Here is a 21,940-nt window from a genome sequence, read left to right on the forward strand (position 1 = left end):
ATGGATTGGCTGCCTCTTGCACGCCCCCTGTTGGGGATTGAGCCCACAACCTTGGCATGTGCACTTGACGGGAATCGAACCCAGGACCCTTCAGTCCATAGGCCGACGCTCTACCCACTGAGCCAAACCAGCTAGGCTACTTTAGGACATTTGGATTGTTCCTGATTCTTCATGATCTCACATATGTATGTGTGTGTGTGTGTGTGTGTATTTTATATGTGTAATATGCATATACACTGAGTGGCCAGATTATTATGATCTCTGAATGCATAATCATCTGGCCACTCAGTGTATATATATATTAGAGGCATGAATTCGTGCATGGGTGGGGTCCGGCCAGCCTGGCCAGGGGGGAGGAGACATGGGCGGTTGAACAGCCTGCTTGCTGGTCGAACTCCTGGTCCAGGGGACAATTTGCATGTTAGCCTTTTATTATATAGGATAGACACTGAGTGGCCAGATGATTATGCGTTGAGAGATCACCATCATCTGGCCACTCAGTGTATATTGTTTATGAAGTCTTGTCTATAAATCGTGGCCTCTGCCTCTGATTACTTTTTCTTAGGGCGCCCCCTGGAGGCAGAGTACACAAACTCAGCCACATATTGTGAAATCGCCTTTCCAGGAAAGGCACACCGCCCCCCCCCCCCAGCTCCGCCCGCCTCCCCCGCTCCCCCGCCCCCCTCTCCCATGAGGTGGCTCGCTGGCCCTCCTCCCCTTAACAAGAAACACCCCTTGGCAAAGCTCAGTTCCTCTGCCAGCTGGCACCTTGTCACTTTTCAGCTCTGCAACGGGACATTCCCACACTCTCCTGGGTGGGCGCTCGGGTGCCTCTTGTGGAGGGTGGGTAGGGGGGCGGAAGCTTCTAGTAAGAAGCCAAGGTGCCTGGGGCTGGACCCACCGTGATGGGGACCCCAGGGCTCGCTGTTTGGCAATAGTGACTCATGAGGAAGGAGGGTTTCACGGGGGCCTGGACAGCAGGGCGTAGCCAACAGCGCAGGCACACAGACACACACTTATTCGAGTCCATAGAGATACACACACACACACTTCCACGCACACTCACAGACACAAGCACACTCACGTGCACACACAAAAACGCTCTTGCAGACACTCACACATGCACGTGTACACTCAGACACACACATACCTTTACGCATGTGCATGCACACCCCACATGCACACACGTACGTGCACACATCCACATGTATGAGCAAACACATGCACTCACATGAGTGTGCACACGTGAGCACACGCATAGGCACACACGCTCATGCACACACGCATGCTCATGCACAGACACGCAATCACACAGATGCACACACGGCCACATGTCAGACATGCACGTGCACACACACAAACACACACCCTCACACACACGTGCACACACACGCACATGCTCTCATCCCACCAGGGGCCAAACCGGTTCTCTCACTGAACCCAGCGGAGCAGGAGGCGCCTGCCCCCGCCCAGCCTGGCGCTCGGGCCAACTTTGCGCGCGGTCCCCAAGGCGCTCAGGTTACCTGCTCCTGCCCCACGTCAGCGCCACCTCACCGCCACTTTGCGTCCTGAAGGAAGCAGGAAAGGGGGACGAACACCTCCGGGAGCAGCCAATCGGGACGCGGGCTGGCCGCTGAGGGCGGGGCGGGAACGGAGCGCGGCGCGGGGGGACGAGAGGTGCGCAGGGGGGCGCGGGGCCGCCGGAGCCCAGGGCGGGCGCGGAGGGGCGGGAACCAAGGGCGGGCTCGGGGCGGGGCGGGTGGCGCGGGGAGCCGATCGCCGGGTGCGGGCAGCCGGCGCGGCGGGGCCCGGCGCGGGAAGATGCTGCAGTCCCTGGCGGGCAGCTCGTGCGGGCGCCTGGTGGAGCGGCACCGCTCGGCCTGGTGCTTCGGCCTCCTGGTGCTCGGCTACCTGCTCTACCTGGTCTTCGGCGCCGTGGTCTTCTCGTCCGTGGAGCTGCCGTACGAGGACCTGCTGCGCCAGGAGCTGCGCAAGCTGAAGCGGCGCTTCCTGGAGCAGCACGAGTGCCTGTCGGAGGCGCAGCTCGAGCGCTTCCTGGGCCGCGTGCTGGAGGCCAGCAACTACGGCGTGTCGGCGCTGGGCAACGCCTCGGGCAGCTGGAACTGGGACTTCACCTCCGCGCTCTTCTTCGCCAGCACCGTGCTCTCCACCACCGGTAGGCGCCGATGGCCCCGGCCGCCGTGGTCCCCTGGCGCGCGCTCCTCCCCCTGCGTCCCCCTCCCCCTGCGCCCCCGCCTCTCCGAGGCACCCACCCCAACCCCGGCCACCGGCCACCTCCCCTCGCTGGGAGACTGGCCACGGGCGGGCTGGGGAGCCGGAAGCTGGGGAGGTGGCCTAAGAATGTGAATTGGGTCTGCCGCCCGGGAACTCTTGGGAAGTGGCCCCCAAAGCCTTCGGCCTGGGTGGCTAGAGGGGCTTAATGGGCTACGTCCTTTTTTTCTGGGTCCCCGACCCCCAGCCGTCTGGTTGGATGGAACCCACACCGTCCTGGCCTGGGCCCCGGGGTGCGGGGACACTCAGACTTCCCAGGGCGCGCACCTTCCCCGGACCCATCCCGCGCGCACAGGCCGCAGACTCGCAGGGTAACGCATGGCGGGGTCACCTTTCCAGGGCGCCTTTCCCTGGATGATGCATAGGCTTGTGGGCTCCTTTCTACCTGCGGGGGGGGGGGGGGTGTGCAGCGAGGGAACCGAGTGACATCACTCTGCTCCTCGGGGTGACCTCGGCACACAGGCCCATCCGGTTTTGTTTGTTTTTTATGGGTGTTTTTTTTTTTTTTTTTCAGAGGAGGAGGAGGGGTGAGGGAACTTCATGGATCTGGCAAAATGGGGCACCCTGATTCAGCAGTATTTCAACTTTCTGGATGGGGAGCCAGCCTTAAACTTCGAGGCGCACTTGCCTCCCTCGCAGGACTCACCCAGCAGGGCGGGCACGAGTGGAGGAGCGCCCCACGCCCCCGGTGACCGAGGCCCGCCCTGCGCCCCGGGGCAGCGCTACTGGGCTGGTCTAGATGAAGGGAGGCTGGGTTTCCTCGAGGCTGAGAGAGGCACATACACCCGCAGGGAGGTATTGCTATGTGGGCCGATGCACCTGGAATGTACCCTAGAGAGTGCTCCGTGCATCTGGCCTTTTGTGTTTGTTTTGTTTTTAAAAAATATTTTTATTGCTTTCAGAGAGAGGAGGGAGGGGGAGAGAGAGAGAGAGAGAGAGATAAAAACATCAATGATGAGAGAGAATCATTGATGGGCTGTCTCCTGTATGGGGGGGATCGAGCCCACAACCCAGGGCATGTGCCCTAACGGGGAATCGAACCGTGACCTCCTGGATCGTAAGTCCATGCTCAACCACTGAGCCACACTGGCCGGGCAAAATCTGATCTTTTGAACCATCATCCTGACTTGCACAAGGTCACACACGTCCTAGCAGCCAGTGTGGCCCGGAATCGCGGCCTTGTGGTTCCCCTGCCAGGAATTCTTTGCACCCCGTCCCTGCTCCTTGGCAGGTGAATCTACTTTGTTACTTCAACTCTGCCTTCACCCCCCCCCCCCCTTCCCACCTGCCAGGGTTTGTTTGTTTTGAAATCCCTGGGCTATATCCAGTCCATTTGTTTGGGTAATTATTTGAGAATAGCTGCTAGTAAGTACACTGTGGGCTTGGGTTCTGTAAGACAATGATTCAGAAGTCTGGGGTGAATGACTAAAATGGAATAAACAAGAAGTCTTGTGTGTTTTTTTTGTGTGAATTTTTAAAAATGTATTTTAATTGACTTCAGAGGGGAAGGGAGAGGGAGAGAGCGACAGAAACATCAGTGATGAGAGCGAATCATGGATCAGCTGCCTCCTGCACGCCCCACATTGAGGATCGAGCCAGCAACCCGGGCAGGTGCCCTTGACGGGAGTCGAATCCGGGTCCCTTCAGTCCGCTGGCTGAGGATCTATCCACTGGCCAGGGGAATGGATCTCTGATTGTTGGTATTCCGATTGCATTGTAGTTCCCGAGAAAGTCTGTTATTCATGCAAAACAAGACTTCATTAAGGAAATCAGTGCAAGGGGCACTTAAGGATACACGAGGTGGAAATGGGGCCTCTTAGGGTTTGTAAAATTAGCAGAATCAATGGACTTTTTTCATGGGTAGGATAGAGCTGGGTTTGCTCATTTAAGGAGAATGCTAACAGAATTTAGAATCTATCCTACATCCAGCATGTTTCTCTGCTGGTCTGGTACTGACCTGCTCCTGACACATCTGAAGTTCGGGATGGTGTCAAAACACGGGATTTGTGGCAGAGGATCAGCTGGTTTTTCAGGTAAAGCTAGGGTACTTCATGCCTAGGAAAATGTTATCCGGAAAAGTACCAGACAACTCGGGTAGATACTAGACATGCTGTAGGCGTGTGTGTGTGTGTGTGTGTGTGTGTGTGTGTGTGTTAGCTCTGTTGGTGGATAGTCACTGAGATAATTGTCAGTCAGCCCATCAGCACGGCCAGCCCCTGTCTTGCCCAGAATAGAAGCAGTGGGCACCCCCTAGGTTCTGTTCTCGGGGGTCCTCTGGTCTCTGAGGCACATGAATGCATTAGGCCAGCAGCTTCTCACCCCAGAAAGTGCCAGCATCCTTTCCGGGGGAGAATTGAGTCCAGTCTTCCTGGTCTATTTGGAAGAAGTTTGGGGTTGGTACCTAGGATATAGTTATTATTATAAATGACTGTGGCTCGAAAGAAATCAAGCATTTGCTTTTATGGCATAACTATACACCTGGTCATGAATACCAGCTTTGCCCTAACCCAGTGGTCGGCAAACTGCGGCTCAGGAGCCACATACGGCTCGCGAGCCGCGGTTTGCCGCTCTGTTGACTAATGAGTTTGCCGACCACTGACCTAGACTCTCAATTCCAATAATTACAGGCTGTTGTTGTTCCTTGTGATTAAGGCCCTATCCCAGTGGTTGGCAAACTCATTAGTCAACAGAGCCGCAGTTTGCCGACCACTGCCCTAACCGGTTTGGCTCAGTGGATAGAGTGTCGGCCTGTGGACTGAAAGGTCCCAGGTTCGATTCCGGTCAAGGGCATGTACCTTGGTGGCAGGCACATCCCCAGGAGGAGGTGTGCCGGAGGCAGCTGATCGATGTTTCTAACTCTCTCTCTCCCTTCCTCTCTGTAAAAAAATCAATAAAATATATTTTTTAAAAAGAAAGGAAAAGAATACCAGCTTTGCTTGTGCAGACACCTGGTGGGAAATGGGGTGCCTCTGAGGTCAGGTGGTTTTGTGGACGGTGGGGTTGGCGCACGGGGAAATGCCGGTGCTCCGTGTTCGGGCCCATCACAGTGGGGTTTCAGGTGTCTGGCATAGTCAGAGGGCACAGGGCTAGAGCGGGTTCTGAAGGGACGCCATCTGATCCCGACTGCAGCCAAATCCACGAGGCACCGACGCCTGTAATTTCTCCGTTGCCCGAGCTGTGGTCTCCATCCAAAAGCAGGCGACTTTGGGGGTACCCTGCCTTCCGCCACGCTTCCACCGCCCGGATTCAGGTGGTGTCCTGACTTCTTTTGTTCATTCTGGGTGCTGTCCTCAGAGTTGGTGGCAGGGGTTTGGCCCTGACACGAGGTCAGGTTGGAAAGGGGTCATGGGGGAGTTGGGGGTGCAGAGGGATCCCATCTGAAAGGTCAGGGGTCATTCTCTCCCTGAGCAGGAATCAGACCCTCAGAGGGCTTGTCTGTTACTTTCTGGGTGTCTTTCCCTTTCCTGGTCTGTGAAACAGAGTCGGTGCTTATAGTAAAGAGATTGCTTGGGTTGTGTCAGACACGGACAACAGCCTTTATTTGTTTATTTATTTATTTTAAAATATATTTTTATTGGTTTCAGAGAAGAAGGGAGAAGGAGAGAGAGATAGAAACATCCATGATGAGAGAGACTCATGGATCGGCTGCCTCCTGCACAATCGGGGATGGAGCCTGCCCCCCGGGCACGTGCCCTGACCGGGAACCGCACCGTGACCTCCTGGTTCCTAAGTCGACGCTCAGCCACTGAGTCTCGCCGGCCGGCCTGCGCAGTGGTATTTAACTGGCGACTATCTCCTTGATCCAGATCAGATCCTGACCGTGTGCATCGGCCCCTGGGGCTCAGGGGAATAGCTCTCCAGCGAGGTTTATGGAGCATGAGGTTTGCCGGGGGCTGGTCTCCCTCTTGCCTGTGTGTCTGTCTGGGAGGGGGAAGGAGGGACAGTCCACACGGGGACAACATAAAACGCACAGGGGTTACCTGGGGAGAATCGCTAAGGAGAAACGACCCGCAGCAAAGGGAGACAAGGAGACGGGGTGGGTCTCTTCAGGGCACCTAGCTCTTCTATTTCTAGGCAGGAAATAAGAAAAACATCCTTTCCCCCCCCCCCCCCCCCACAAGGCACCTCAGCATTGTCGGACTCTGTGAGCTTCAAATAGCACCCAGTTTGTAACAGATGGGAAAGGCGTCACGTGACCGAGGCCACCCCGAGTGACTTTCTTCGCTCGGTGTTAAGTTTGCCGAGTTACCATGAGTCACCACAGGATGCCACCTCAGCACTGTGGCTCCCCACTGCCCTCGGTGACCTGAGCATCCTCTTCTCAAACGCTGGGTTTTCTTAAAATATACACGGAGTGGCCAGATGATGATGATCTCTGAACGCATAATCATCTGGCCACTCAGTGTATATCCTATAGAATAAAAGGCTAATATGCAAATTGTCCCCTCGACCAGGAGTTCGACCAGCAGGCAGGCCGGCCAACCGCCCATGTCCCCTCCCCCTGGCCAGGCTGGCCGGACCCCACCCATGCACGAATTCATGCACTGGGACTCTAATATATATATGTAATACACTGAGTGGCCAGATTATTATGCATTCAGAGATCATAATAATCTGGCCACTCAGTGTATATCCTTATTGATTTCTGAGAGGAAGGGAGAGGGAGAGAGAGAAACATCCATGATGAGAGAGAATCATGGATCGGCTGCCTCCTGCACGCCCCACCCTGGGGATGGAGCCCACAACCTGGGCACGTGCCCTTGACCCGAGTCGAACCCGGGACCCTTCAGTCTGCAGGCCAACGCTCTAGCCACTGAGCCACACCGGCGAGGGCTTAACTGCTGTATTTTTTATGTCACCCCATGCTGTGAATAACGGGGGGGAACGTGCATGTCTGAGACTAGAATGAAAAGGTTAAGACATTCTTGTATCTAAAATTCTTTACGTGTTTGGACGCCGGTTGCCGGGGCACTCAATTATTTAAAGACCGCGGTCCGGTGGATTAAGTTCGTTGTCGGAGCCGCAGAGGCTGTGCTCAGCTGCTCTCTGAGGAGTTCAGATGAGGGACAGCCCCCATCACGCCCGCGTGTCCCCCAGCTGTGACACGGGCCACCACAACCGCACAGACACCCTGGCAGGTGGGCAGGCGGGCGGGGAAGCCCTGCGCTGTCACAGGAGGACCCGTTGGGCAGCCATCTGTCGTCCCCACACCCACCTCGCACTCCTGCCTCCGCAGTGTATCTTATGCTTAGAAATGGAACCAACAGCCCCGCCGGCGTTGCTCAGTGGTTAGAGCACCGGGCCTCGGACCGAAGGGTTGTCGGTTCAATTCCCGTCAAGGGCACGTGCCATGGTTGCGGGCTCGATCCCCAGTGGGGGGCATGCAGGAGGCAGCCGGTCAATGATGCTTGGATCACTGATGTTTCTATCTCTCCCTCTCCCTTCCTCTCTGAAATCAATAATATATACATATATATATTTATTATTATTATTATTTTAAATGGAACCAACAAAAAGGGAAAGAAAGAACAGGACTCAAATTACCCAAAAAAAGTGCACACTTCTGTGAGCAGAGTGTGGAACACGACCTCACCCTACATCTGTCCTTGCGCAGCGCGGCCAGGCACCCGCTGGTCGGGACAGTCCCTGAATGCGGCCGCACAGACACCCCCGCCTCCCCACGTGCACGGGCAGCTTCCTCTCCGGCTCACTCAGAACCACGCTCCGTGTTGATCGGTGCTGTGGTTTCCGGCCCTGGCGAGCCTGTGTCATGTGACCCAGGGCTGGTGGGGTGTGTGCGTCCTGGCCTGTCCCTCCTGAGTGTCCTGGTCTCCGTGCAGGGCCGGCCGGGGCGGGGGGCAGCTCGGGGCAGTGACCCCTCACCACCACGGCAGGTATGGCTCTCCCTCCTCAGCCCAGCGACGACGGAGTTGCTGGTTCCAGTGTCATCGATGACGTCAGGCTGAACTGACATTTAAAACACAGCCCGGTGAGTGACGAGGGAGCCTGCGAATTGTCTTCAGGGGGATGTGAATTCCAAGGAGGAGGTTTGCTTTCCGATATCCCGAATCACCCCACGTAGACGAAGCCAACGCTGCTTAGAAGTGCTCTTGAGGGACTTTTAAAAAGAAACCAGGGAGGCCCGGCCGGCGTGGCTCCGTGGTTGAGAGTGTCGACCTATGAACCAGGAGGTCAGGGTTCGATTCCCGGTCAGGGCACATGCCCAGGTTGGGGGCTCGATCCCCAGTGCGGGGCGTGCAGGAGGCAGCCCATCCATGATTCTCTCTCATCACTGATGTTTCTCTCTCTCTCTCCCCCTCTCCCTTCCTCTCTGAAATCTATTAAAAATATATATAAAATAAACCCGGGAGGGCTTCCATGAAAGGGGTTGGGATGAAACGGGTGGCGGCGTTGATCAAAGGCTGGGAGGATTGGGTTCCCTTCGGGCGGATCACGGTCCCAACAGCGTCCGGTACCTTCTCTGTACGATGAAAGGGCTGACTGGGGGTCTCTGCTGTGCTAACCTTCTGTGGTCCCAGATCTCTGTGCTCTGTACCCCACATGCAGGGACAGTCACTGACCCCAGTAAACCTCCAGCCCGGCTGGGGAGACTAAACGAACCCACCGATCTCCTGTGGAGCCGGGCGGGTGCAGATCCCTACCTGGAATCGGGTGGGGCCCTGGTGACGGTTGTAGGATTTGGAGGGGTGACCGAAATATTCCGAGAAGCTTCATGGAGGAGGGGACTTGAGATGAACAAGAAACGTGGTGGGGCCCTGACCGGTTTGGCTCAGTGGATAGAGTGTCAGCCTGCAGACTCAAGAGTCCCAGGTTCGATTCCGGTCAAGGGCATATACCGTGGTTGCGGGCACATCCCCAGTGGGAGGTGTGCAGGAGGCAGCTGATCGATGTTTCTCTCTCATCGATGTTTCTAACTCTCTATCCCTCTGCCTTCCTCTCTGTAAAAAATCAATAAAATGTATTAAAAAAAAATAAAAGAAACGTGGTAGGGCCCTGGCTGATTTGGCTCAGTGGATAGAGCATCCGCCTGCGGACTGAAGGGTCCCAGGTTCGATTCGTGGTCAGGGCGCGTGCCTGGATTGCGGGCTGGACCCCCAGTGTGGGGCGTGCAGGAGGCAGGCGATCCATGATTCTCTCTCATCATGGATGTTTCTATCTCTCTCTCCCTTTCCTTCCTCTCTGACATCAATAAAAATATATTTAAAAAAAAAGAAATGTGGTAGGTTTGGTGGGTGACACAGAGGAGGACATACATGTACAGAGGAGGACATACATGTACAGCCCAGGTTCCCGGGAGAGGGCGGAGCCCGGCCTGCGAGAGGTCGTGAGGTCGTGAGGTCGTGAGGGTGGCAGCCACCCAGGGCCCAGAGCCACCTGCTGGCTGGCAAGTGGCCACAGGAGGCCTAAGGGTGAGGGCAGAGGCCTCGGTGTGGGAAGTACTGTTTGCACTTGACCCTGCCCTTTGACAAACAGCCCGGCGTCTGACAGGGACAGCTGGGCTGGGCCACATGGCACTGAGGCGTGCTTCTTTTTCGTTTTAATATATTTTTATTGCTTTCAGAGAGGAAGGGAGACGGGGAGAGAGAGAGAGAAACATCCATGATGAGAGAGAATCATGGATCGGCTGCCTCCTGCACGCCCCCCACTGGGGATGGAGCCTGCAACCCGGGCATGTGCCCTGACCGGGCATCAAACCGTGACCTCCTGGTTCATAGGTCAGCGCTCAACCGCTGAGCCACGCCGGCCGGGCGGAGGCCTTTGCAGTCACCGAGGACAAGGTGTCCTGTCCCGAGGCAGAGCGACTGCCCGGGGGACCATCAGGACGGACAGAGAGTCCGGAGATGGGGCCGGGGGACCCACAGGCAGAGTGGGGGCTGGGGCCGGGGGACCCTCAGGCAGAGTGGGGGCGGACATCCATGGGGACACCTGGGCCCTGGGGCACCGAGGGGTCAGGGAGATGGCCCTGGGCGACACCCCCACCGTGTCACAGTGTGAGCCCCGAGCGAGGCCGTGAGCAGCCACGGTGTCCCTGTACGGGGAATGTGTGTCTCTCCGGGTGTGTCTGTGGCAGGAACCCAGCCCTGTGCCCCTCCACCTCCTCTCACAGGTGCGGGTTGGCCGGACTCCAGCCTTCCGGACAGAGAGGGGGGCTCTGGGGAGCTGGGTCCCTCACCCCCAATTCTCAGGGATTCAGCCAAAAGGTGATCCATCGCCTCTGAAGGGTGTCGTTCCAGACGGCCCCTGTCGTGCGTTCGTGTGTCCGTGAGTGGCAGACGGGCATTTGGAGCTGGTTTTGAAAGGTTCTAAGTAGTAGGGTCCTGCCCCACATCCTGTTGGTGCTGTTGAACAGGCGTGGATGCACCAAAACCTGGACTTCAGCTCCGCTCCGGAGTGGCCCCACTGTGGCTTGAAGCTTTTGTGTTGAAATGTAAGGCAGGTACTAGAAACCCAGTGTAACCGGCACGCGAGAAAATGTCTTCGTGCCCTGGGCTCGGGTGAAGGAGAGCTGGCTGGCGTCTCTCTCAGCTCCAATGTTCATTTTTGCTGAAGGGCACCCAGGATTGCCTGTCTCTGACCCGCACGCGCAGGTGGGTCTTTTAGCCCCGGCTCAGAGGCAGGGCTGAGAGACACACGCAGGAGGAAATGTTTGAAAAGCAAAGAAGAGTTGTGTGTTTTTTAAAAACATGTTTTTTTATTTTATATGATTTCAGAGAGGAAGGGAGAGGGAGAGAGAGAGAGAGAAACATCCATGATGAGAGAGAATCATGGATCGGCTGCCTCCTGCACGCCCCCTACTGGGGATGGAGCCGGCAACCCGGGCATGTGCCCTTGACCGGGAATCGAACTGTGACCTCCCGGTTCCTAGGTCGATGCTGAGCCACGCCGGCCGGCCGGGCTGGGCACGACTTCTTAGTCCTTCACGGAACTGGGCGCCTCTGCTGGCCTCACGCCCATCCCGGAGGCCGCGGCCCCGTGTCCCTTCTCAGGAGCCGGAGTCGGACTCTGACCCCCACCCCTGCCCTCTGCGGCCCTGGTGTGTCTTCCTCGTCGGCTCCCATCGCAGGGAAGCTCTCAGAACTGCGTTTTCGGGAGCCTCTCGCCTCCGACCCAGCCCTTGCCTTCAAAGGGATGAGCGAGGGGACAGCACGCGCTGTTCTCAGAAATGTCTGCAGACCTTGTCTACCTGTAGCTCCTTATCAGCGCTTCCTCCTTGGCCCTCTCCAGGGGCAGGCGCGTTACCGGCCCCCTTGGGTAGGGTTGTGTCGGTCGTTTTCGTGACAGCTGTGTGGATGACGAATGCGTGAATCACGTGAACATGGCAGTGAGGTCTTTGGGAAGCGGGTGGGGAGGAAGTTACCAAGGTGTTCGTCGCGTGACCCGTAGACATCGACCCTGTCCTGGATGGACTTGTCATTGGCATCCTTCTGACAGGTATGGAACAGTAAAAGTATGTTTTTTAAAAAAAATCAGCATGTTAAGCCCAGCTGATGTGGCTCAGTGGTTGAGCACTGACCTTTGAACCAGGAGGTCACAGTTCGATTCCCGGTCAGGGCGCATGCCTGGGTTGTGGGCTCCATCCCCTGTAGGGGGCGTGCAGGAGGCAGCCGATCCATGATTCTCTCTCATCATGGATGTTTCTGTCTCCCTCTCCCTCTCTCTTTCTCTCTGAAATCAATAAAAATATATTTAAAAAATAAAAAAAATTAAAAAAAAAAAGAAAAATTAGCATTTTAAGACAAAACTCCATTAGAGGATTTTTGAGGGCTCTTCCCCAGGGCATTCTCATGTACTCAGTGTGTTCACATAAACCAGAGTAACATAATATACTTGGGAAATGTTGCTAGCCCACTCAACCTGCTCTCTCTCTCATAAATTACCAAAAAAGGAGAAGAAGAAAGAAAGAAAAGAAATGAGTCCGGCCAGCGGGGTTCAGTGGTTGAGGGTCATCCTAGGAACCAGGAGGTCACGGTTCGATTCCCGGTCAGGGCACATGCCCGGGGTTGCAGGCTTGATCCCCAGTGGGGGGCGTGCAGGAGGCAGCCAATCAATGGTTCTCTCTCATCATTGATGTTTCTCTCCCTCTCCCTCTCTCTTCCTCTCTGAAGTCAATAAAAATATACACTGAGTGGTCAGATTATTATGATCTCTGAACGCATAATAATCTGGCCACTCAGTGTATATTTATATATATATTAGAGGCCTGGTGCATGAATTCGTGCATGGGTGGGGTCCGGCCAGCCTGGCCAGGGGGAGGGGACGTGGGCGGTTGGCTGGCCTGCCTGCTGGTCGAACTCCTGCTCGAGGGGACAATTTGCATATTAGCGTTTTATTCTATAGGATCTACACTGAGTGGCCAGATGATTACGCGTTCAGAGATCATCATCATCTGGCCACTCCGTGTACTTTGGAAAGGAAAGGAAAGGAAAAAGAAATGACAGGCTTGGGGAATTCTGCAGAAGTGAGAATGCCTCTCGCTACGGCAGATGGGACCGGGGCCCGTGAGGCGCTGACAGATGGTGGCCCAGTGTGGGCGGCCATCTCCTGGCTGCACAGCCCCTGGCACAGGTGCGGGCGTGGGGCCCAGCTGGGGAGGAGCAGGCGTGAAGAACAGCCCAGCTCTGCATCCCGGGCTCCGTGGCGGAGCTGAGCCTGGCGCGGGAAAGTGTTCGATGCCAGAAAGCACTATTTTCAGAGAGGGCGGGATTCACGGGACCCCGCCACGCAGCTGTCCGCCCTCCGTTTGGCTCCGTGGGGCAGGGTGTGTGTCCACACGCGTGACAGATGCGCTCTCCTGGCTGCCTTGCGGGGTATCTGACGCCGTGAGTCGCTTGGGTTCGTGGCCACCCGGGAATGAATGAAGCCCGCGATGTCCCATCCTCTGCATCCTGCTCAGCTGAGGACTCGAGCCTGTGGCTTCCTTCACGGAGTCCGTCTGCCTCTTCTTCGTTTCCTGCTGCCTGCTGTCTTTCCTTACTATTTTGGGTAACCGCCCACAAAGCAAATAGCACCACTCCCTGTGTGGGCAAGTAAAACATAACCTTTGCCCCGGCCGGTGTGGCTCAGTGGACGGAGCATCGGCCTGCAGACCAAAGGGTCCCGGGTTCGATTCCCGTCAAGGGCAGGTACCTCGGTGGCAGGCTCCTCCCCGGCCCGGGTCCTGGTCGGGGCGCGTGCAGGAGGCAACCCATCAATGTCTCTCTCTCTCTCACATCCATGTTTCTCTATCTCTCCCTTTCCCTTCCACTCTCTCTAAAAATCAATGGGGAAATATCCTTGTGGATTAACAACAAAAAACACTTCCACCTTCATTGCTTCCACGTATCTCTGACCACGAGAGCATCCTTCCTCCGTGGCAGGCGTGCATCCTGGCTCTGAGCCACCTGTCTGTTCCCTGGACCGCTTTATGCATGCCTCTCACATGGCCTCCCCCGGCACGCTTCCACCTCCTGTAACTGTTCTCTGAGCCTGCACGGTGCCCACTGCCCTCGCCAACCCCTGCCACTCGAGCCGGGGTTCCAGGGGCAGCTGGCGGTGCCAGGAACAGACGGATTCAGGGACCTACACTCAGCCCGGCCGGCGGGGCTCCGTGGTTGAGCATGGACCTGTGAACCAGGAGGTCACAAAGGTCAGGGCACATGCCCAGGTTGTGGGCTCCATCCCCAGCGTGGGGCGTGCAGGAGGCAGGCGGTCCAGGATTCTCCCTCATCGTTGATGTTTCTGTCTCTCCCTCTCCCTTCCTCTCGGACATCAATAAAAATATATTTTCAAAAAACAACAGCGGTGAGGAACCCCCGCTCAGAGCCGCGGTTCTCAACCCTCCTGAGTCTCCGGCCTGGAATCTCTCACAGGAAAATGCACGTGGATTTAGATGTACAAGTTGCACATGATTTCTGTGGGATCCTGGCGCCCCGTGGCTCATGGGTAACCCGTGTGTTTTCCGGCCACAGATGGGCGACCTTGACTGCCACGTGGACCCTGCAAGGAGCCGGAACAAAGCAGATCGTTTGGGGGGTCGGAAGCAGGAGGTTGTCCAGGATGTCTTTCTAAGCAGGTTATAGATCTTAGGAATCTGATTTGAAACCCATTTTCAATGACAATCCCAGACGGGAGTTTTGTTTTTTTTTTTTTTTTTTTTTTTTTGCAGAATCCAATTTTGGAAAAAAAAATGTGTTTCGCTGGCTTTTTCCTGAACGGACTTGTTCAGACATGTTAGTCTTTCAGGGCGAAGTGTTGGTGAGGTTTTAACCGTCCGCTGAGCCTCACGCCCTGCGGGGGGGTTTGCTCTGGCTGCCGCGTGGACCGCCTGGAACTGGCAGGGACTCGGGCCTGGTGGAAAGTAGGGCTGGCACCACCGGCCCTACTGTGCGTGTTTAATGTTACACGTGCTGGGACCACCGGCCCTACTGTGCGTGTTTAATGTTACACGTGCTGGGACCACCGGCCCTACTGTGCGTGTTTAATGTTACACGTGCTGGGACCACCGGCCCTACTGTGCGTGTTTAATGTTACACGTGCTGGGACCACCGGCCCTACTGTGTGTGTTTAATGTTACACGTGCTGGGACCACCGGCCCTACTGTGTGTGTTTCATGTTACACGTGCTGGGACCACCGGCCCTACTGTGTGTGTTTCATGTTACACAGGCTGGGACCACCGGCCCAACTGTGTGTGTTTAATGTTACACATGCTGGGACCACCGGCCCTCCTGTGTGTGTTTAATGTTACACGTGCTGGGACCACCGGCCCTACTGTGCGTGTTTAATGTTACACGTGCTGGGACCACCGGCCCTACTGTGTGTGTTTAATGTTACACATGCTGGGACCACCGGCCCTACTGTGTGTGTTTAACGTTACACATGCTGGGACCACCGGCCCTACTGTGTGTGTTTAATGCTTGTTTTGTGGAACCGATGGCGCCTTAGAACCTGCGGAAGTGGCAAGAGGGAAAAGATGTTATGGTTTCTGGATGTGCCATGTAACCAGATAGTTGCACGAAAGATTGGAAGAGAAGTCAGGGCTCAGTCCTGTGAGTGGGCAGCTCTTGCCTTCATTTTCTTGCCCTTGTCCAATGTCTGCACCTTCACTGGGGTGTCATTGTTTTTCCACCGTGCCTGGTCCGCTGGTCCTGGTTCCCTCTCCTTCTCTGTTATCACAGGCTCCGAGCCTGGCAGGTGTGGCTCCGTGGTTGAGCATCGACCTATGAACCAGGAGGTCACGGTTCAATTCCCGATCAAGGGCACATGCTCGGGTTGCGGGCTCGATCCCCAGTGTGGGGCATGCAGGAGGCGGCCAATCAATGATTCTCTCTCATTATGGATGTTTCTCTCTCTCTCCCCCTGTCCCTTCCTCTCTGAAATCAGTAAAAATATATTTAAAAAACAAATAAAAAAATAGAAAAATCAAACTTTTAAGACAAAACTCCATTTGAGGATTTTTCACAGGACTCTTCCCAGGCGTTTTCATGTAGTCAGTGTATTAAAATAAACCGTCCTATTTGATAAAAGGCTAATATGCAAATTGTCCCCTCGGGAGTTCAACCGACCGGGAGTTTGATCACCCATTATGACATGCGCTGACCACCAGGGGGCAGCGTGGAATGAAGGAAGGCCCTGATCGGCCCTGATCGCTAGCCAGGCCTAGGGACCCTACCCATGCACAAATTTCGTGCACCGGGCCTCTAGTAGTAACATAATATACTTGGGAAATGTTGCTAGCCCACTCAACCTGCTCTCTCTCTCTCATCAATTACTAAAAAAAAAAAGAAGAAGAAGAAGAAAGAAAGAAATGAGCCTGGCTGGTGGAGCTCAGTGGTTGAGTGTCGACTTATGAACTAGGAGGTCACAGTTCGATTCCTGGTCAAGGGCACATGCCTGGGTTGCGGGCTCAATCTCCCCAGTGTGGGGCATGCAGGAGGCAGCCGGTCTGTGCTTCTCTCTCATCATCGATGTTTCTGCCTCTCTCTTCCTCTCTCTGAAATCAATAAAAACATATTTTAAATACACACATAACTAACTGTGTTCTCCTCCCCCCACCCGTCTCCTGCAGGCTATGGCCACACGGTGCCCTTGTCGGACGGGGGCAAGGCCTTCTGCATCATCTACTCCATCATCGGCATCCCCTTCACCCTGCTGTTCCTGACCGCCGTGGTCCAGCGCGTCACCATCCACGTGACCCGCCGGCCCGTGCTCTACGTGCACCTGCGCTGGGGCTTCTCCAAGCAGCTGGTGGCCCTGGTCCATGCCGTGCTGCTGGGCGTGGTCACCGTGTCTTGCTTCTTCTTCATCCCGGCCGCCGTGTTCTCGGTCCTGGAGGACGACTGGAACTTCCTGGAGTCCTTTTACTTTTGCTTCATCTCCCTGAGCACCATCGGCCTGGGCGACTACGTCCCAGGGGAGGGCTACAACCAGAAGTTCCGGGAGCTCTACAAGCTGGGCATCACCTGTGAGTACCCGGTGCTGGTGCCGCGCCCGCAGGACCCGGGGTGCGGGCCACGCTCCACCTGCTCTACCCACGAGCAGCCGTCCCTAGAAGCCCTGGTTGCTTTCTCATGGATACAGTTTCAGTTCGCCATCACTGTTTCGTTGCATCGGGGTTCCCCCTTCAGAACGCTTTATGTAAATATCGTATTATTTCTTTTTATTTTTTAATTTATTTTTTAAATATTTTTTATTGATTTCAGAGAGAGGAAGGGAGAGAGAGAGAGAGAGATAGAAACATCAGTGATGAGAGAGAATCATCGATCAGCTGCCTCCTGCATGCCCCCCACTGGGGACCAAGCCCATAACCCAGGCATGTGGCTCCCCGACCGGAACCGAACCAGGACCCCTCAGTCCACACGCTGACACTCTATCCACTGAGCCAAACCGGCCAGGGCCAGATTATTACCTCTTAAAATATATATATATATTTTTTATTGATTTCAGAGAGGAAGGGAGAGGGAGAGAGAGAGAAACATCAATGAGATGTTTAGGCTCTCCTGGATAAATTTTCATTTTCACCACCACTGTTGCATTGGATCAGGATTCCCTTCAGAAGGCTTTAGGTAAAAATCTTATTATTTCTGAGAGTTATTTTCCCCCAGACACCTTAAACGCACAGATCAAGGCCCAGCCGGCGTGGCTCAGTGGTTGAGCGTCGACCTCTGAACCAGGAGGTCACGGTTCGATTTCCGGTCATGGCACATGCCCGTGTTGCGGGCTCCATCCCCAGCGTGGGGCGTGCAGGAGGCAGCCGGTCGATGATTCTCTCTCATCATTGATGTTTCTGTCTCTCCCTCTCCCTTCTCCTCTGAAATCAATGAAACTATAATTAAAAAATAAAAAAGTACAGGTCAATTTCTTACTCATAATAGGCATTATAAATTACAGTGTAAAAATGTGCCACAGAATGTACTTGAGAACCCACTTCTAATTAAAACATGTTTCTCTGCCTTCTTGCAGATATTAAGCTCAAGCAAACAGTCTGGTACAGTCAGCCATGCTCTTTAATTCACCAGAAACATCTTAAAACAGTTGCTTATCTTATTGGCCATCTGGTTCTCCTTTGACATGTAGACTGGGTTAATAACCATTTTCAGAATTTTATATATGGAAAATAGGCACTCCACGTCAGGTGGCCCAGAGACTGATCTTTGTTAAATAGCTTTTACAAATTCCCTGTGATCCCCTGGGAAGCTGGGAGGTCCAGATTAGGAAACCGTACAGTTGCATCAGAATGTCTGTGCACTTTTTCCTTTCTGCCTCATCGAGGACGTTTTAAGGCTCCAGCCCTGACCACGGCTCTGGTCGGCAGGCAGGTGCTCTACCTGGCCCTGGTTTGTTGGCCTAACCTGACCCAACCACATGTCTGTTAGCATGTCCATGAACTTACAGGCTCACCTAGGACACACACTTCACTCGTAAACGCCCAACACTTTAAAAAGGGCATGGCTACCTTCTAAGTTCCGTAAATATGTACCAAGTAGTTACAGGGAGATTTCATACTAGAGGCCCGATGCACACAAAGATCGTGCAAGAATGGGCCTTCTTTCCCCTGGCTGCCGGCACCGCCTTTGCTCCGGCCGGAGCTGCCTTTCTGCCTTCCCACGCTGATGACCAGAGGCCCGGAGCAGCTGGGGCGATGCGGAACGCCTGCTTCGTCACCATGGTGACGATGCAAGCTTCCCACCCCGGCCACTCAGCGCCTGTGTATGCAAATTAACCTGCCATCTTTATTGGATTGATTTGCATACTCACTCCTGATTGGCTGGTGGGTGTCGTGAAGGTATGGTCAATTTGCATCTTACTCGTTTATTAGTGTAGATTTCCTCTAGTGACCATAATTATTTTTATTTTATTTTACTTATTTTTTAAAATATATTTTTATTGATTCCACAGAGGAAGGGACAGGGGGAGAGAGAGGATAATTGATAAGCTGCTCCTGCACGCCCCACACTGGGGATGGAGCCCACAACCTGGGCATGTGTCCTGACCGGGAATCGAACCGTGACCTCCTGGTTCCTAGATCGATGCTCAACCACTGAGCCACGCCGGCCGGGCTGGTTCCCCCTCTTTGAGCCGTGGGATTCCAGGTGTGCCTCGAAATCAGAGCATTGGCGATGACTTGATTCATGAACAGACACTTGGTGTCCCGACTTGATCTGCCCATGACCGGGTCCCACTGAGACACGGGTTTTCTCGCGCAGGTTACCTGCTGCTCGGCCTCGTGGCCATGCTGGTGGTGCTGGAAACCTTCTGCGAGCTGCACGAGCTGAAGAAGTTCCGGAAGATGTTCTACGTGAAGAAGGACAAGGACGAGGACCAGGTGCATATCATGGAGCATGACCAGCTGTCCTTCTCCTCCATCGCGGACCAGGCGGCCGGCGGGAAGGAGGACCAGAAGCCCGACGAGCCGTTCGTGGACCCGGAGCCGCCCGCCCACGCCGACGGCCCCCCACAGCGCTGAGCGCGGGCCTGGTCCTCCCGCACCGGGTGGGGCGGGGCAGGGAGAGGTTTTGCTTTGTTCGTCTTTAGGAGAATATAAAAGCCAAAACGGTAGTTTAACCCATACCCGCTGTCGGTAACATTCGAAACAAAGCAGAAAGGGGAACAAAGAAAGCTTTTGCTCCGGAGGACTGTCTGGTATCTGAGGACACGGGGTATGTACCTGCCATTCATCCAAAACACAATGATCTGGACTGTTTAGTGGGGTGAGGAAAAGTTTTCTACTTTTAATTGGAGCCCTTTGGGGTTTGCCTCGAAATCACTTAGCGGACGGCTCAAGAGCAACCTTTATATTGAAAAGCAAATGAGAAGCCTAGAGCTTTGTTTTATAAATTTACGTGTATGGGTTTGCATGCGCCCACCCGAAATGATTATTTTTGTAGAACCTAAGATGACCCTATTATTTATAACGACTAGGTGCCCATGAACTGTGTACATACCGGGTATCAATACGTTCCTGCCCTGTACAGAGGGGTCCCGGCCGGCGCGTCTCAGCAAACCTCTTCCCCCGAGATGGTAGAGTTCGTTTCTTTGGATTTCTCTTCGTACGAAGGACTCGAGTGCGGCTGCAGTATGATAAGGGGGAGGATGCCCGGGAGAGCGAATGCCTGCCGTATTCCGCTGCAATAAATGTGTCTGTTCCCTTGCAATAAATCGTGTGCTCTCAGGTGCCTGCGGTGCTGGTCAGCGTTTCTCTGGAAGCGAACAGCCCTTACCAGGGGTGGGCAAACTTTTTGACTCGAGGGCCACCATGGGTTCTTAAACTGGACCAGAGGGCCGGAACAAAAGCATGGATGGAGTGTTTGTGTGAACTAATATAAATTCAAAGTAAAGGAGCGGAGGGGAGAGCAAGAGAACCGGATAGAACAGCCGGGTCCGGCCCGCGGGCCGTCGTTTGCCCACGGCTGGCTTAGACTGTTTCGCGGTCTGTGAAACAGGTGAGGTGTTGGTTCCGAAAGTGCGCCGTGACCCGCGGTCCCCTGCCACTAACACACGGGACGTGACCACAGAGGCCCCACGTGACGACATCCTGTCAACTGAATCGGAGGCTTTACTTTTTGAAAAAAAAAATTTATTTGTATTGATTTCAGAGAGGAAGAGAGAGAGAGAGAGAGAGAGACATCCATGATGAGAGAGAATGATGGATTGGTTGCTTCCTGCATGCCCCACCTGGGGATCAAGCCCACAACCCGGGCATGTGCCCTGACCCAGAATCAAACCGTGACCTCCTGGTTCACAGGTCGACGCTCAACCCCTGAGCCATGCCGGCCGGGCAACATAGATTACCTCTTGATTCACCAAAAAGTGTGGGACGGTGTTTCCTAAGAACCTTGTTAAAATAAAATAAAAAGGCCCTCACCGGTTTGGCTCAGTGGATAGAGCGTCGGCCTGCGGACTGAAGGGTCCCAGGTTCGATTCCAGTCAAGGGCATGTACCTTGGTTGCGGGCACATCCCCAGTGGGAGGTGTGCAGGAGGCAGCTGGTTGATGTTTCTCTCTCATCGATGTTTCTAACTCTCTATCCCTCTCCCTTCCTCTCTGTAAAAATCAATAAAATATATTTAAATTAAAAAAATAAAATAAAAAGGTTTTCCCGCTGCTTCCTCATTGGAAAACTCTGTCTGGTTATTGGGATTCAGATGTTTCCCGGCTCCTGACCTAGTAGGAGGTTCTGATAACAATGCGACAATTCAGGGACTGTCTCCTGTCCACACGCGCGCGCGCGCGTGCGCACACTCACACACACACACACACACACGCACACGCACACACGCACAGCACCGGGCTCTCCGTGGGGGCTGGCGGGATCCCCGGAAGGGCAGGAGGGGGCTGGACACAGGGCGGGGCCCTCCTTGAGGCCAGTGCTCCCTGGATGCTCTCGCCCTACAGCCCCTCAGCTAGGACCACGTCCTGTGTCTTCCCTCCTCCTGTCTGCTGTCGGGGTGCCCGGAGCCTCCAGGAACATCCGATGGAGAAACGGTGCCTTCCCAGTCTTGGGGTGGAGTTTGTTTCCGCTTTGCTCAGTATGTTTTTGCAGAACAGATACCAAGATAGACGCGTGTGCCTCCTCCTAAACGGGCATTACTAAACCCATGCCCGCCCTCCCAGGTGCCAGGGCTCAGGTCCAGGCCTGTTTGTGGGCTCATGCTCCCTCTAGTGGCTCTCAAGAGCACAACACCGAAGTTCAGGCTGAAACAGCACAGCAGTTACTATTTTAAAAGTTAGGGCTGGCGCTATGGAAACCAGTGCTGCGTTCTCTCAAACAATCAGATATGGCCCTAACTGGTTTGGCTCAGTGGTTAGAGCGTCAACCTGCAGACTGAAAGGTCCCAGGTTCGATTCCGGTCAAGGGCATGTACCTTGGTGGCGGGCACATTCCCAGTAGGAGGTGTGCAGGAGGCAGCTGAATCGGTGTCTCTCTCATCGATGTTTCTAACTATCTATCCCTTTCCCTTCCTCTCTGTAAAAAATCAATAAAGTATATATTTTTAAAAAAATCAGATATGGAACTGCCATTGGACCCAGTGACCCCACGTCTAGGAATATAGCCTAAGCGACTGGAAACACCCATCAGAAAGGATATATGCACCCCTGTGTTCACAGCAGCACAATTTACTGTAGCTAAGATCTGCAAACAGCACGGGTG

The 21,940-nt window shown here is 54.6% G+C and overlaps 1 protein-coding gene across 1 annotated transcript; it reads left to right on the forward strand.

Moving 5' to 3' along the window:
* The first annotated feature begins 1,749 nt into the window (after positions 1 to 1,749).
* On the forward strand, positions 1,750 to 19,961 carry KCNK1 (potassium two pore domain channel subfamily K member 1). The gene is made up of 3 exons (XM_080651385.1): positions 1,750 to 2,176; positions 16,359 to 16,754; positions 18,997 to 19,961. Exons 1-3 carry the CDS (start codon positions 1,822 to 1,824, stop codon positions 19,254 to 19,256), a joined length of 1,011 nt encoding a protein of 336 aa, XP_080507511.1. The 5' UTR covers positions 1,750 to 1,821; the 3' UTR covers positions 19,257 to 19,961.
* The last annotated feature ends 1,979 nt before the right edge of the window (positions 19,962 to 21,940 follow it).

This window comes from Plecotus auritus (genome assembly GCF_963455305.1).
Source record: "Plecotus auritus genome assembly, chromosome: 14".
Taxonomy (NCBI): domain Eukaryota; kingdom Metazoa; phylum Chordata; class Mammalia; order Chiroptera; family Vespertilionidae; genus Plecotus; species Plecotus auritus.

What these genes read in the sequence shown, in the direction of transcription:
- KCNK1 (XM_080651385.1), top strand. Translation starts at nt 1,822, where the DNA reads ATGCTGCAGTCCCTGGCGGGCAGCTCGTGCGGGCGCCTGGTGGAGCGG. An exon ending in CACCGTGCTCTCCACCACCG is followed by an intron (nt 2,177 to 16,358) that starts GTAGGCGCCGAT and finishes CGTCTCCTGCAG; the next exon opens with GCTATGGCCACACGGTGCCC. An exon ending in CTACAAGCTGGGCATCACCT is followed by an intron (nt 16,755 to 18,996) that starts GTGAGTACCCGG and finishes TTTCTCGCGCAG; the next exon opens with GTTACCTGCTGCTCGGCCTC.